The sequence below is a fragment of the Schistosoma haematobium genome, chromosome ZW (genome assembly GCF_000699445.3).
Source record: "Schistosoma haematobium chromosome ZW, whole genome shotgun sequence".
In the NCBI taxonomy this organism is placed as follows: domain Eukaryota; kingdom Metazoa; phylum Platyhelminthes; class Trematoda; order Strigeidida; family Schistosomatidae; genus Schistosoma; species Schistosoma haematobium.
In genome coordinates, this window is record NC_067195.1 from 9,023,240 (window position 1) to 9,040,354 (window position 17,115).

The following is a 17,115-nucleotide window of genomic DNA, read 5'->3' on the forward strand; positions in this document are numbered from 1 at the left end:
GTTGTTAGGAAACGGGTACTAGGTAAGGATGGAAAATCAATTGATGAAGTAGTGAAACTTCATCAGTTGAGATGGCTGGGACACGTGTTACGTATGCCCAACCACCGACTGCCTCGACGAGCGATGTTCAATGGTATAGAAGTAGGTTGGAAGAAAGCTAGGGGCGGCCAGACCAAAACATGGCACAAGTCCATGAAGTCACTGACAAGTGGACTGAGTCATGTTGGTAGGTGTAGACTACCTGGTTGGGGACCGCGAGATGATAGCAACCGATGGTTAGAGACCCTGAATGACATGGCTCAAAATCGTTTGCAATGGCGCAGGTGCATCCACTCTCTGTGTTCTCCCAAATTCTAATCTTCTGAATTCTTCATGTCCCTTTTTTCCTCTTTCCAAATTTATTTCACTGGATTATACTCTTTAAATAACATCTCCAAACCCTAATCTTCCCGATTGCTGCTTATAATCTTATTACCTCTACCACTACGGGATTCGAATCGACAACTGCATCTCTGTGCTAAGGTGGTGTGGCAACTCGAACTGATGTACGTACGTACGAAGTTCTACGTTGTTACTGACTGACTGACTGACTGTCATTATTATGCATATGATTGTAGACAGACATTTTAAAATCATGCAAACAACTGACAAGTGTTATTTTATCTAATTAAAATTAACCACTTCATCTAAATTTCTCTGCCTAGATATATTCTGGTAGAATGAAACATATGTACACTATAATTCGTATACACAAAAGTAGGTACTAATATTTCTGCTATACCGTGTATACCACAGTTAATATACAAAAAACATGTTATGTTATAGCTTAATTTAACCAAGAACCTATACTCTTGAATATGTCAACCATTCACTATTGTGAAGAGTCTGTTACACACATCTTCACTAAAGCTATTTTCATTTTCAGATAAGCCAAACGGTTTTCCTACATAGTTGAGCGGAGGTTAAACAACAGTTGTAACTACTCCCATGATTTATAATCACTAGTCTCCTTATGAAACGTGAAATTCATGATGAATTCACTTTGAGTGATTGAACGAACAACAAATAAGTTCGTGTAGTAGTTAATATGTCATAAATATTGTGCACGTGAGAAATAATACTGCTTTCATGAAACACAAATTGAATTTTAACTGGGAATTGACCTCAGAAAGATCTAGTCATTTGGCAACGATAAACAAAACTGTGTAACTTGATTAAGAATATTAATTGGTTATTCGAACTCCGTTTCAACAATTCCCGTCTAGTTTGAATCCTTAGTTCACAAACTAGACGCACAAACCAATGACCTACAATCTGATTATTATTTGTATGGATTAATTTTTTCTTGTTGTTGATGACAAAGACTACAAATAATCAGTCGCTAGATATATAAGTACATCCTAGGCAAATTGAGCCGGTATTGTCATTTATCCATCAGCAAAAGAGGTGTCAAACTGATGAATTGCATTGATCAAACTTGCTTACTACAATACATATTAGAGTTTCGCATGCTGTCACCTAGTATTCACATCGAATGGTACTTATTACAGTTACACTTATTTAACATGGACATGAACACAGATGTAGGTACATTCAGTTGACGAGCCCAAAATAGGACGAGACGCGCTTCTTGGATTTTAAAATTGACCATACAACAAATATGTCACAACGATAGTTAAGAGTATTTGAATAAAAAACCGACCTGATGTTAGATCACTATATATGCAAACCAAAAAGCAATACTTCATTAAATTTGTAAATAAAAAAGTGTTGGTTAGAGTAGTTAACTGATACAGTTTGGATTTTATTGATTATGAAGACACAAAAAAGGACATTTGATTAAGAAAATCTGAACTACAAAAGATGTTCAAAATCCAATAATTAAAATCCAAGTCAAGAAAAATGTGGCAAGGAGAAACTATTTTCAAGAAGTATTACACAGTCTTCAGTCTGACTTAGATAATATACACATTATTACAGATTGACACGCCTCGCTACGCAACTAAGGAAAACCAAAGAAACTCTAGTGGAGATTGTAATGAAAATAAATATAAAAATCCACATAAAAACAATACGTAGGTAAACAAACTACCTGGTAACAAGGAAATTTCTTAGTTGAAATACACATATATACTACAAAATTTAAATGAAAAAGAAGTGTATTATAGCATTAGAAGTTAACTAACTTTGAGCATAATCTCTGCATTAGTGCGTATATCCTTCAAGCCTGTTTGTCGAATATATTCCTCCAGAAGTACTAATAAGCGGTCAATTTCTTGTGGAACTCGATTAACTAATTCATAGCACAATCTTAGCTGGTTTGTATCTTCTTCATGCAATAGTCTTGGAACTTCTGAGAGTATATGGTCCTAAATGGTTTCAATGTATAATAATGTGATGTGAAAATATACACTACTTTAAATTAATAAGTAGTCGGAACACATATTGCTGAAACTAGGTATGTGGATTCATTAGAATTTCTAAAACGTCATTTACCGTTCACCAGGTTACGAAAAAAACCGATATTAACTGACAAATTTCCGTACCATTTTTCGACGGATCTAACTACCTTTTACGAGAGGTCTTTATACATTGTCTGTTACTGTAACAGGAATCGAACTGATGGAAACTGTTTACTAAGACACTTATCAGAGAATTTCTTGTATTATGACCTAGTATTTATATCGAATGTTAGTTATCACCCCTATCTACTAACCATGCTCATATTCAAATTCGTCATGAATACACACTTGATGGTAAGGTAAACATTGCCTAATTTCATACAGTCCTCCATACACTGGCTGACAAGGTTTCACGTATATGAAAAGTTTTTTCCAATCCCCCTACGAAATATGATATCTGAAAATAAATCTGAGCCACTGACTAGATGAAGTGCAACGATTAAAGTTGCTGAATTAGATTATATATATATATATATATATATATATATATATATAACGGTAAAGATATATATATCCTTACACCTGTTACCCCTCATAGAAGAGCATAGTACACTCAATAGCATTCTCCATCCAACTTTGTCCTGGATAACCCTTTCCAGTTGCCATTCATCCTTTTTATGTGGTCCCCCAAATGCCTTGGAACGGCCGGGGGTGGGAAGAGTCAGCTCTCCCTCTCCAAATGCTCTCACATGGCCATGTGTACACAACCAACGCCAGGTAAGTCCTACTCACTGACTTCTCGTGGTGACTGCGTTGTTTACGAAATTGAGAGGACGAAAAGCGAATTTACGGCGCTTTAATCGGGTTGGCGGACACGAAGGATCCACCTAGGAGAGTTAGAGAACTCTGATTCGAAACCAATGGTGCATATGGGCTACAGGTTCCTGAATGAAAAAAATGGAGCACAAACCAATTATCGGTCACCTTCTACCATAGGACTGCATATCCTGAGGTTGCTCCATTGCCTTGTAGACTAGACCTTTAGGTCGAAGGCTTTGGGTGTGGCCCCTAAAAAAAACCATCTGCTTCGGTGCACCGTGTTCTTTGGCCTTCATCTTTTCCGTTTCCATTCAGAATTCCAAGTAAGCGATTGTCTCATGATGCAGTCCGATGATTTCCGAAATGTATGTTTCATCCAGTCCCAACATCTTTTCTTAATTTCCTCTTCAGTTGGAAGCTGAATTAATCTCTCCAACAGTAGGCTGATACTGATGGTGTCCGAACAACACACATTCAGTATCTTGCGTAGACAATTATTTATAAATACTTGTACAATTTTGAAGACGGTTGTGGTAGTTTTTCCACGTTTCAGCTCCTTACAGTAGATCTGTCTTGACGTTCGTGCTAAAGATTGAGACTTTGATACTGGTTGGCAGCTGTTTCGAGTTCTATATGTTCTTCAACTGTAGGAATACTGTCCTTGCTATGCCAATCCTCGCCTTTACGTCTGCATCAAATCCTCCACGTTCATCGACGATGCTGTCCACCTACATGAAAGATTCCACATATTACGCAGGTTCTCCATCAAGTGTGACTGGGTTGGTATTCTCTGTGAAGAATTTGAGGCTCCTGCTTCTTCCTTTGAGTATGTTGAGGCCTACTGATGCAGAGGCTGCTGCTACACTGTTTGTCTTGACCAGCATTTGTTGATGTGTATGGGATAGAAGAGCTAGGTCATCTACGAAGTCCAAATCGTGTAGTTGCATCCAATCTGTTCATTTTATTCCATGCTTCTCCTTAGATGTAGAGGTCTTCGTAATCCAGTCAACCACCAGAAGAAATAAAAAGGCGGAGAGTAAGTAGCCCTATCTGATTCTGATCTTCACTTGGAATGCATCTGTCATCTATCCTCCATACACAACTTCCCAGAGTTGTCCGACGTATGGATTCTGTATGATGTTGACGATTTTCTCAACTACTCACACCATAGTGTCGAAGAAGTTTCCATAATGTTCTCCCATACACACTGTCAAACACCTTCTCATAGTCAAGGAAGTTGATGTATAGTGACGAGTTCCATTCAATCGATTGTTCAACAATGATCCATAGTGTCGCGATTCAGTCCGTGCACAATCGATCCTTACGGAATCCAGCTTGTTGATCTTGAAGTTGGGCGCCTACTGAGTCTTTCATCCGGTTCAGCGACACTCTGTTGAAAACACTTCCTGGTACTGACAGTGGTGTGATGCCTCTGTAGTTCTCACATTTGCTCAGATCTCCTTTCTTTGGCATCTTGATGAGGTGTCCTTCATTACAGTTCGTCAGTGACACTTGTTCTTCCTCGCAAATACTCCTCAATAGAACGTGGAGCATCTTTGTAGCTACTTACACATTTGACTTCAGTGCTTCAGCTGGTAATGTTGTCAGGTCATGTTGCTTTCCCACTCTTGATTTGTCTGATGACCACCCTAATTTCTTCGATCGTTGGTGGAGTGACATCTATAGGAAGGTCTGTAGGTGCTGCTTCGATGTGAGGCAGATTCAACAGAGCTGGCCAATTCAAGAGTTCCTCGAAGTATCCCACCCATCTGTTCCTCTGATCTTGCATCTCGTTGACTAGCTTGCCTTCTTCGTCCTTAAACGGTCTCTCTGGTTTACTACATTTCCCTGACAGTTTCTTCGTCGTGTCATATAGTTGTTTCATATTTCCTTCTCTTGCAGCTTTTTCCGCTGTCGTTGCTAGGTCTTCCATGTATTTTGCTTGTCGGCTCGAATGCTCATCTGCACCTGCTTGTTTGCTTCTGTGTATTCAAATTGTGCCTCGACTTCTTCTGTTCTTGTTCAGCTGTTGTTAATTACTGTCTTCAAGTTCTTCATTTCTTGGATCTTGTCCAGGATTTCCATAGAGATCAATTCCTTATAATGACGCTTCTTGTGGTCCAGGACCTCCGGACACGTTGAAGTCAGTTCATCTTTGATCGCTTTCCATTTTTCCTCCATAGTAGTTTCCTCTTCCAGTAGATCCGGTGAGGCTTGTAATTTGTTGTTGGGAGTTATATTGAATTCGTTGAATTTGTCAGTATGTCGGAGTGTTGTATTGAACCTTTTGTAATGCTGTTTGTCCAGTTGTCTAATGCTTTTTTAGCTTCAGTTTCACCTTGGCCACAACCAGGCGGTGATCTGAAGCTATGTCGGCTCCTCTCCTAGTTCTCACGTCTTTCATTGACCTGAATTATTAAGCAATGCAGATATGATCGATCTAATAATCTATAGTGTGATCCGGTGGGACCCATGTAGCTTTGTGTATGCGTTCGTGGGGGAATGTTTTGGCGCTTATAACAAATTTATCGAATGCACATAAAATTAGGAATCGGTCGCCATTCTCGTTCCTTTCTTCTGGTCTATGTAGTCCCATGATATCTTCATACCCGGTATTGAACATTCCGACTTTGACATTGAATTATATATTTTTACCATGGACTGTCTAATCTCACTCACTTTTTTAGTTGTTTTTTTTTCATTAAGCTTTTACACTACAATTTATATCCCTTTCTACACATTGAATAATATACTTTTTCGATATGCTCATTTATTATGCAAAATTATCATCTGTTTCGATTTATCTATTCTATGAGAAACGATTGGTGTTTAGTTAAACAATCGCTTTTGATAAAAATTAATTCATACTATAGTTTTAATACTAAAAAACGAAAAACCAGCAACTTTTCAAATCTAGTAAGTCTAATGTAAGCAAGGTGTGTGAAAGTATAAGTTAGGCAACAACAAAAAGGGTGATATTTCTATATTACATAAATTTGTATGTAACCAATGAAGAATGATACGGAAATTTGCAGAGAATAGTCTATACAGTCAGCAAGTGAATAGAACTTTCTAAGACAATCCATAACGGTGAAATATCGAACCAGTAATCTACTAATTGTAAAAATAAACTGTCTATGACATATGAATGGTACCAGGTGATTTGAATGGACTATGATGGAAGGCAGAGAGTATATAAATGATTTAAACGATATATATGTACATATTGCTTGTGGTCATTTATCTCAGTATAAAATACTGATGAGAAAAATACGTATCAATGTAGAAAATCGGCGAAAAACTTACCATATAGTCGACTACAAATGTCTTGAGGCATACTTTCATTAACTTAGGGACGGAATTGAATTCTGGCTGAGTTTCTAAATATCTTACAGCTCGAGTCTCTTCTTCAGCTAATTTCTGCAAAGCGTATTGCATGTAACTCTGTATTTTTTAATAAACAATATATATTAATCATAAGGAAACAAGATAATTTGAAAGTATTGACGGGGGATGATGCATATAATTTATACGATAATATACAAATATATCTACTACTGATCCCGTGTGAACTTTTCAAACACGATTCGAAATTGCATGGAAGAAATAAGCTAGGAATTATGAGAAGCATTTGAAAACAAACTAGATTCACTTTTGTATTGGTTGTTTGAGTCTTCGTATTGATGTTTAGGGTTGCAGTTGATCAGTCTATTGGTATATGTGCATCCTGTGGGGATTGCTTCGATATTGGCCGAAGTTATAAGCATGATAAGCAGAGTTGGATGGTGGAGTGAACATCAACTGTGGGATGCAGGTATATCCAGCTGACGAGTCCCAAATAGGACGAAAGGCACGTTTTGGATCCCACTGCTAGCCACCATCCATCTCCGCTGAGAAAAATAAATTCACATTTATCAAGGATTAAATGTTAGCTACCTCTAATACTTTCCTAACCTGTGAAGAGCAATTTTTAGAAGGTATTACAATCTATAATTGTTTATTGAGTTTGCCAGTGGATAATAAGTAAATTTTCTGCTCATATTGTTGCTGATGTTGGTAAATAACAAAGATTATAGTAGGGACATTACTATTTTATTGTAACGAATTTGTTACTTTAATTTATAAAGTGAATCTGTTTGAGCATATTGTTGATAAACCCTATCTGAGGCAACAAGAATATAAGACGATTTTGAAGATTGTAGAATTTTTAGTTTAATCCAGTAAGCATTATATGGCTGCTTCGTCCTAATATGAGGCTTCTCAGCAGTGGTCATTTACAAACCTATCACTGGGGATCGAAACGGGGTTCCTTGGTATTGTGTAAGAATGCTAAACCTCTAGACAACTGAGCCAACATCCAATGGTGTTTATGTCTAACTTTGACCGATTCACGACACTGCGTGAACATCTTACACTGCCTGTGGTGGATAACTGTCTCATATTTGACATATTCGAAGTCCACTGGTCACAACCACTCATTTGAACTCCAAGAAGTCCATCTTGAAGTTAATCACTAGTGATCACTTGGTATTGCAAAAATACTTATCATAATTACTATATATCCGACATTCAAACATAAAGACTATCTATAAAAAGGGTTTCAAACACTAAAGTATGTGTTCAGTTTGGGGTTGTGGAGATTGTTGAATTTCATTGAGACGACGAGCCGAACAATGTCAAGGCACCATTAGAAGCGCAATGGAAGATGGTTGCGCAACATCGTGGATTGATAGAAGTTACACATCAACACCGTTAGGTGCCAGTTCAATGGTCTAGATGTTAGACGTTCGCGTGAGACCAAAGGTCCCTCTCTGTTCGGAATCGTTGACGTGAACTCCTAAGTCCCATACTAAAACGAAACGGCTGTTCAGTGCTTCCATGTTTTTAATGGTGGTCTAACATTGATCGGTTCATGATTTCAATGAAATAAAGTATGTTATTCAAAGGCTCTCCTTAAGATGTAAAGCTACAATTTTACGTAGAAAAATACTTGAAAAATTTAGTGATAAAATGTAAAAAGAACCTATTTATTTCTGTTATCAATGGCAGAGATACTGTTGTGGGTAAATTAGTTTTAGTTAAAAATGCATTGAATGAGAATGACTATCTACTCTCTTACTAATTATTTAATATAAACCATTTACGAATTAGTCAGCTATATGCAGCATACTGACTGGGATACTTGTTCTTTGAGATCCCACCACACCAGCAGTAAAATAAGGTCCGAGGTCGAATTCTTAGAACATCACATCTCATCTTACCCTAAGGGTCTAACATATCAAAAACTCTCCATAAAAGTTTGAATATGACTGGACTTAAGGAGTTATCCCTTGGACTCTGGGGTCAAGCTCTCAGGTCTTCATGATCATTCCCTAACCCAGTTTCCTTTTCAGGCCCCTCAACAAGAAATATCTTTCCACGATGTGGGCAACAGAAAAACGACGACCGCCATCGTACCTCTAACAGCACCTGAGATCCTCATATTCACGATCAAATTCCTCTTTTACTTATTAAAATCGCTCCTGTCCCCACGACCAACCCTTCTCTTATGACTGTATCGCCATACGCAACCAAATTCAGTCTACAAGGTAGGCAATGTTGACAGATAAATTTCGAGTAATAATCCACTGCATTCAAATATCCATTCATTCGCGGTAACTTATATACGCTAAAGTGAATTTATCTTAACTTTTAAATAGATATTAATATTTCAGACAGTATAAGACTAATATATCATTTTTATCTTCCTAACAAATCACAAATAACGGTGACATTCCATACATATACCATATCTACTCATGTTCTTGTTAATTTTATTACATACAAGTATTTTATGTATGATTTGAGCGTGTCTGTTCGTTGTTTATTTCATTAATTGCATTATTAAGTCATATACAAGCCCATTAAAAGAGCCACATTCTATATTTGGTGTGACATTAACCGTATAGCTTCATCTGGCTGATTTACAAATTACGGTATACACGATGATAAGAATGTATAAAATATATTCTTTCAGTATAATTCATATTTGGTTTTTTACATTACTGCTGAAAAATAATCTTTATTGAGGTACTGTATACGAAATTAAATGAGTGGAAAGAATAACATTTGTACGGAGTCAGTTGAAGGCTACAAGTTCATAGACTTTTGTAGATCCCAATAGTCGGTATATTTTTTTAAATGAAAAATATGTAGTCAAAAATCTTAATCTTCAATAATTAATATAACTTCGACAACTCATCCGCTAATCAAAACTGGACTTTTAAGATCATCTTTAAAGTTGATCATTTAACTACTGTTGTATGAAAATGACATTAAAAGCAAAATAATTATTTAAAATTTTTTTAAAAAATTACTCCCTTTGATAAATTTCAGTAATCCAATGTGAAGACGAAGATTATCAGAATTATGTGATATATTTACGCAATACATTTCAAACAATCTTATCACGCATATATTTGTTAAGAACATTTATGTACGAAGACAAAAAAAGGTCATCTACACAAATTAAAAGGTAAGTGGAAACAAAGATAGTAACAATAAAATACAAAAAAACAATGTGAAAATTACGCTGGATAATAAACCAGTATTACCAAAGTTAAGGGTAAGAATATCTTCCTCCATTGCGAAACATTTGGTTGAGACAGGTCATAAGGTGGATATTAAGTCAACCTTTGCAGTTTGTACAACAGCGTTCAAGAACGCGCACTAAGGTTTATTGAAGCCTTGACTATAAGGGAATTGAAACCGCCTTCATGTGCTCAAAAACGATTTCCTCTTACTCTAGTAACACTGATTTATTATGTAGTGTAGTTCTTCACATTGTTTTTGTGTATTTTATTGTTATTATTTTTGTTCCCACCGTTTACCACGACGCGCAATGCTGACTATTGTTGGAGACGGCCAAACCAAAACGTGGCATCAGTCATTGAAGTCACTGACTTCTGGTTTGAGCCATGTTGGTAGACGCAGACTACTTGGTTGGAGTTCGAGTGACTATCGCAACCAATGGTTGGAGACTCTGGGTGACATGGCTCAGAATCGATCACAATGACGTCGGTGTATACACTCTTTGTTTTCCTTTAAAATATGAGATTAAAATTGCTCTATATCTTTCTTTCTACGAACCATTCTTTCTTCCTGTACTATAACCTTATATGCAATATTTCTTTTGTACATCACTACCATTGAAGTGACTACTTCTATGAATTTGGTGTTCATCTTTGTGTGCTAATGAGGTGTGGTAACTTGGGCCGATGCATATTGTGCCTGGTCAGACTTGTTTCCGCCTACCTTTTAATTTATGTCAGTCAGTCAGTCAGTAACAACGTAGAACTTCGTACGTACGTACATCAGTTCGAGTTGCCACACCACATTAGCACAGAGATGCAGTTGTCGATTCAAATCCCGTAGTGGTAGAGGTAATAAGATTATAAGCAGCAATCGGGAAGATTAGGGTTTGGAGATGTTATTTAAAGAGTATAATCCAGTGAAATAAATTTGGAAAGAGGAAAAAAGGGACATGAAGAATTCAGAAGATTAGAATTTGGGAGAACACAGAGAGTGGATGCACCTGCGCCATTGCAAACGATTTTGAGCCATGTCATTCAGGGTCTCTAACCATCGGTTGCTATCATCTCGCGGTCCCCAACCACGTAGTCTACACCTACCAACATGACTCAGTCCACTTGTCAGTGACTTCATGGACTTGTGCCATGCTTTGGTCTGGCCGCCCCTAGCTTTCTTCCAACCTGCTCCTATACCACTGAACATCGCACGTGTGTGTAGTTGACCTTTTATGTTTTCATACATAAAATATCTTATCACGTATATGTGTGGTCAGACTGTTTGCAATGTATTACGCAATTATATCACATAATTCTGATCATCTTTGTCCTCTCATTGAATAATCGAAATAAAAAAATGGTTAAATAATTTATTCAATAAAATATATTTACAAAAAACTATTATTAATTAATTCCTGAGTAACCAAACAATAATATGATTTCCATAATTTGAACAATTTCATAAATTACAAAATGAATTAACTATTGACTAGTATGATTTATTAGAAGTTGATATTCAAAAGGAAATAAGATATTTTGTATGGTATTTGGTGTTATAAAAGTTTGAAGGCTTAAAATTTCGGTTAGATTTGTATAGTTTAACTATAAGAAAGGCTAATAGTTAACAGTTAACCAGTGGAAAAAAATAAATGTTTTTCTTATCATCAATTGAGTCAATTTTTCGATGGAAGATGATGGACTAGCCTCGTTCTTTTGAACAGTGGATACATCAAGTTACTAAGAAATTTTATAGTGCAAATTTAAAGTACGATCTTGTGTTCTTTGATGTAAGGGTTGTGTTGGAGATCACTGTAGTGACCTTGAGGTGGAACCGCTGAGAGGAAGTAAACTGAATTATGAAGTATATTACACTCTACAACACGACCACTCCCTTAGTCTATCCGTGACTAACAAAATCCTGAAATCCATACGAAAATCTGATTGGGTTGTTACATACTTGTGTTAACCGTCACGCAACCAAATTAACTACTTATCTATCAGAAGGACAGTATATTGTTCAATAGTTTACTCTGTATAGTTTTACGACCGGGAGATATGACCTCTTAAGGTAGACGACATTTGTATGTCACTAAAAAATAAATCAACTCATTCACCAAGTATTCGGAAGCAAGTCATAATCTAAGTGTGAGGACTATTAGTACTACCTGATTGCCCAAGCCGAAGTAGGTGAGTGAGGCTGGGTTTTAACCCAGGACTTAGTGGCCGAAAGATGAACAACTTAACCGCGAAGCCACCACTCTAATGTACTTCACTAGTAACTGATCGCATATCTCCTCAAAGTAGTGCTCGTATAAGGTGGAATAGTCAAGTAAGAAATAGTGAAGTTAGACATTGACTGAGGTAATTGGAGAATGAGTTACGGATCCCCACCCAACACCGGTTTGTGTAGGGGCGCGTTGGAAGTAAATTGGAGATAGCCAAAGTATAATGCAGCATCAGTCTATGAATTCATTTACTTTTGGTCTGAATAAGGTGGATGGGCGCATACTACATGTACGGAATCCGCGCAGTAACAGATGGTGATCGGTGGTTGAAATTATGTGACATGGTTCAAAATCGAATAGTGGTTAAGAAGATTCAATAAGGAATTGACTCTCCAAACTCGAATAAATGACTGGAACAGATATAGTTGATTCATTACTCATATCGAAATCGACTAATTTGAAGATACGAACTGATCATGTCAATGTACGTCAAGTTCGATCTAAACTATAACTAGATAGTTAAGGCTTATATCTCACAGCCTCGCTTTGTCTTCGAGAGTTTTAATACTGATTATAAAATGTATATTATCACTATTTTTTCACTTTTGCACTTACTCTTATTCCATGTTTCTGAATGTATTCATCTATACGTATACGATAAAAACTCTCTGTGCTTTCAATATATGCTTTTTCGAAATTATCCACATATATTCGAAAGGATTTTTCTGATAACGTAGATAAATTGACTAAAATGGGTAAAACAACAAAATACATATGATTTTCAAGCAAACTGAACAATAAAAATAAGTGATATGGATTAAAAACAAACTGGTGATTAAATTAGTAGGAAACGAATGTGAAGGACAGAGATAACACATTTAATTTGCAATACTTAAGCATCGTAAAGAAGAGAACAGCAAATGTGGTATACATGGTTCCTAAAAATTTCTGAACAGAGGAGAAAAAAATAAAGCCACTGTCTAGAATTACAAACATAAGTAATCACTAAAGTATGAGACTTTACAATATTCCAAGACTATATAAACTGAAAACATCAGATACATATTAGCCAACAAATATTTTAAAAAAAGTATTTTATTTGATAAAAATTATAACTGTAAGAGTCTAGAGCTGATTCAATCAAATATACAAGCTAATTTTAATACTGTGAATACGAAGACTTTTCAATCGAATGACTAACTTCATGCGTATCTTCTACAATGTATGTTTCTTAACGTAACTCTACACGTGATCTAGGGCATTTGTCGTCTAACGTGAAAAACACAAATGTGTAAAGTATGAAAGAGGGAAATACAGAAGTCATTTTGATAAGACCAATGTCGCTTATCCATTCGCAAAAAGAATCAGATCAGTTTCCTGTCAATTTATTTATTCTATCGACGTGGCATTCAACAACGTCAAAGACTCAAACGAACATGACCCGAGACCATATATTTCGCAAAAAGAAGAGGGAATCAAGAAAGAGAACAAAGTTTCAAGTTGAAGTCTCCTCTAAAGGAAACCCTACTCAAGTGCATCCAAATCATAAGAAATAAGTAACATGGTGAAGTGGAATACATAACTCAATAATTTGGTTACATCTGTTAGCTGAAACATGTTGATCTAATGATTTTATAAATTGTATACACACATTAAACTATTGATTAGCTTCTAGTTCAATCCATTCAATTTACTGACCGAATAATTAAAATAATATATATACATAAACTTTCTTAACATCCACATTTTACTTATCCTCCACTAATTTGTTATTACGTTTAGAATTCATTTATTGACCGAATATTTAAAGTAATGCATTTTATTATTATTTTGGATTTTGTTTTAATCAATGGAATGTTCGTAGATAAATTCTCATCAAACAGTCTTGCTTTCTTCATTGTATCAAACCACCTCAATCTTGTTCCGTTGAACAAGTATCAGTTATCTTGCAGCCATAACCAAAGTAAATGCCAATAGCAGCATATCAACAATTAGTGTCAAGGCATAACACAGACAAATTCGCTCTTTAGCCTTCCCATGACATTGAGCTCCAGTATCCCTTCATACACACCCTTCCAATTTGTAATTCTGATTTATATTTTCAATGTTCAGTTGTTTACTTTATTATTACTGCCATAATATTTTGATCTCTTGCTATTAATCTCGTTATGCTAAAGTAGTATGTTAACAAACAAACCCATGACTTTGACAGCCTCTACATAGTTGATATTTTAACTAAATCCTTCGAAACGATTTGAGTACTTGTATATTAATAAGGCCCCCAAATGCCCTGGTATGGCCGAAAGTGGAGTGGGTCCGCCCTCCCTCTCGAAATGCTCTCACACGGCCCCACGTATACAGCCTCTGCCAGGGAAGTCCTACTCACTGCCTTCTCGTGGCGAGGGTGTTGTTTACGAAAGTGAGAGGACGAAAAGCGAATGACCGGCGCTTTAACCGGATCCCAAACCAATGGTGCACATGGGCTCCAGTATCCTGAGGGAACAAATGGCGTATGAACCAATCGTTGGTCACCACCTACCATGGGAATACATCTCCTAACGATGCTCCGCTGCCTTGTGGATCAAACCTTTAGGTCGAAGGCTCGGGGTGTGGCCCCCTAAGAAAACCACCTGTTTCGGTCTGGACACCCGGGCAGTATCACAGCCCACACACACAAATATGGTGTGGCGCACATATATTTGGTGCCCTCTTGTACCAATATTTATGTGTTGTAATAAAAAATAAAAAAGTATTAATAAGACACTGAGAGTTTTACTGATTTTGATAAGTGACTACTCAACTATCGGCCTCAGTTACTTGAGAGACGGTTGAAAATCAAGGTTAATAAACATCGATATCTTAGTTTTTCATGTTATAATACTTTACTGTCGCCTTGTAAAACAGAAGCACTATTCACTTAACATAATGAGACAAATATAAAGATATCTCAATGGGAAAACTGTTTAACGCGAGTCAATACGTTTTCTGTGTTTACTATGCTAACAGGACTAAACGAAGAAGACGATTCGACGCAGTCCTCTTAACGACCACAGATAAATTTAGCATAATCTTTCATCCAATTTCTAAAGAGATAGTATTTCTTTGAAGGGAATGAAATTATGGTGATATGCAAAAGAGGAGATACTATAAGAGTAAAACGAACAGATTATTTACTGATAATCCTTTTTTGCCATAACGGTACATAAAATAAGAAAGGCTCTGTGTATTTGGTCTGATGGAACAAGTAATCTTGTTTTCTGAAAAGTAGTGCTAGGAAGAATACCTTATCCATAATTGCCAAGTGGGTGTAGCGATTAGCCAAATGATTAGTTCAACTAAAGAACTGCAATAAACAACCATACAACCCAAAACCAATTTAACATGTACACAGATGAAATGTTTGCACTTTAAAAACCAACTAAGCTTGAAGCTTTTTCAAAAATGATTGGTGATTTTGGAAAAAACAGTATACTACGAGTCCTTATTTTAAGTGGGGTTTCACAACTGGCAACCATACAGCTTTAGTCTTTATAAAATTCACGTTATACTACATGATATTTCAGTGAGACTATAATTTATGGAAGATCTTTGAGCGACGCTAAAGTGACTTTGAGAGTTTCCACATACTAACTGAGGTCGAATGAGGGTTATAAACTAGTGAGAGATTAAGATTAATATTTATAGTTGATAGTTAGGGTTAGGAATTATATTTAGGGTTTCAATCACGAACTAGCAGCTGAAATGCCGAAACGCTATTTAGACAAATGAGTGAATAAATCTCGCGCCAAAGTCTAAGAGATGTTACCTTAAATCTCGTTGGTCTGTCCATAAATTATAGTCTCGCCGATAGTTCTACTGCATTTTATTTCTGAGGAAGACACACATTTATGATGCGCGATCAACAAAGTGAAGCGACTTCATGTGTCAGCTTCCGCCCGAGACGTGTTAGCGTAATACGGTCAGACTTATTAGTAAGAGAATAAATACAAAAGATTCAGGCTCAGAAATTATTAGAATTAATATACATGACGGCATACGGAGGAAGAAGAAACATGTGGTTAATACATGTCAGTCAGAAATCAGATTTTAAAAGATCCTACGATATTAATCACCAAAAAACGTTACATGGTTCAGTAAAGAACAATACAAGAAACGTGAGGTGGTAGAACACTTACCACAGGACTCACGAACACCAATGACGAGCTGTGAATCAATAACCTGACCACATCTCTCATCTTGTATAAGCTTAATAGCACTGTCCAGAAGCTTTTGCTTGATGGATTCGTAGATCGTACTGTTCCACGTTTCCAGCATCAGCTAAAATATAACTGAATTTCATACTGCAAGCTACTTTTCTAATAGTACTTTCTTGAAGATGACGTTTGTTGGGACCGTTAAGATGCTTACCAACCAGGTAGTTTTCTAATGGACTAAATGGTTGTGGAAGATATTCGCTTTGTTTAGAAAATTTATTCCATTGAGCTATGTATGATTTTAACAATGAAGATTCATCTTGATTACGCATAACAAGCTAAAGTTGAAATCCTATAAACGAGAAGTTATTACCTGCTGAACTCTCATAATCGATTCCTTAACAGTTTCTGTAAGAGAAGAAATGATGGCGGCTGTTGCTGATTCTTGCCATGAGACGATATAATGTACATCTCTAAACAATAAACATGAGGTAAAATCCTTACGCAAACATATTCTGCCACTCGTCCCTACTGACATTCTCAGTATTGAGGATGCGCTTCACAATTGTATTCACCTTTGGCCATCTCTGTTCATAACAGTCCTCATGGCACTTTGAAACGTACATGTCATCAATTTAACACTGAAGAACTCACATCAACAGATAGCATCCCAACTTTTTCGTACTACGCGCTGGGAAAATACCACATCAAGGACTAATTAATAAGATCAAACCTCAAATAGCTCGGTGGAAGAAACGACATTTACAAAACGAAAACCCTTTTCCGAATCCTCAGGTTCATTCATATTCGACTATTACAATAGCTTTCCTGTAACTAAACTATGAATCGCCTAAAAATATGTGATATTTGTGCAGAATTGCAAATGGTTCAAATGGTTTTGAACGGAAAA

At 36.4% G+C, this 17,115-nt stretch overlaps 1 protein-coding gene across 2 annotated transcripts in view; it reads right to left on the reverse strand.

Moving 5' to 3' along the window:
- Nucleotides 1–16,911, reverse strand: part of CUL5_1 (Cullin-5) — a 39,001-nt gene extending 22,090 nt beyond the window's left edge. The window contains exons 1-8 of one of the 2 annotated variants that reach the window (XM_051210336.1): nucleotides 16,860–16,911; nucleotides 16,710–16,816; nucleotides 16,579–16,678; nucleotides 16,364–16,543; nucleotides 16,188–16,329; nucleotides 12,628–12,758; nucleotides 6,528–6,665; nucleotides 2,187–2,369 (exon numbers count right to left, since the gene is read on the reverse strand). In XM_051210336.1, coding sequence (XP_051070324.1) covers nucleotides 2,187–2,369; nucleotides 6,528–6,665; nucleotides 12,628–12,758; nucleotides 16,188–16,329; nucleotides 16,364–16,543; nucleotides 16,579–16,678; nucleotides 16,710–16,816; nucleotides 16,860–16,874 — 996 coding nt within the window. In that variant the 5' untranslated portion in view covers nucleotides 16,875–16,911. Of the gene's footprint in view, nucleotides 1–2,186; nucleotides 2,370–6,527; nucleotides 6,666–12,627; nucleotides 12,759–16,187; nucleotides 16,544–16,578; nucleotides 16,679–16,709; nucleotides 16,817–16,859 lie in introns of both variants that reach the window. The other variant, XM_051210338.1, reaches the window with a different exon arrangement.
- Nucleotides 16,912–17,115: the final 204 nt, after the last annotated feature.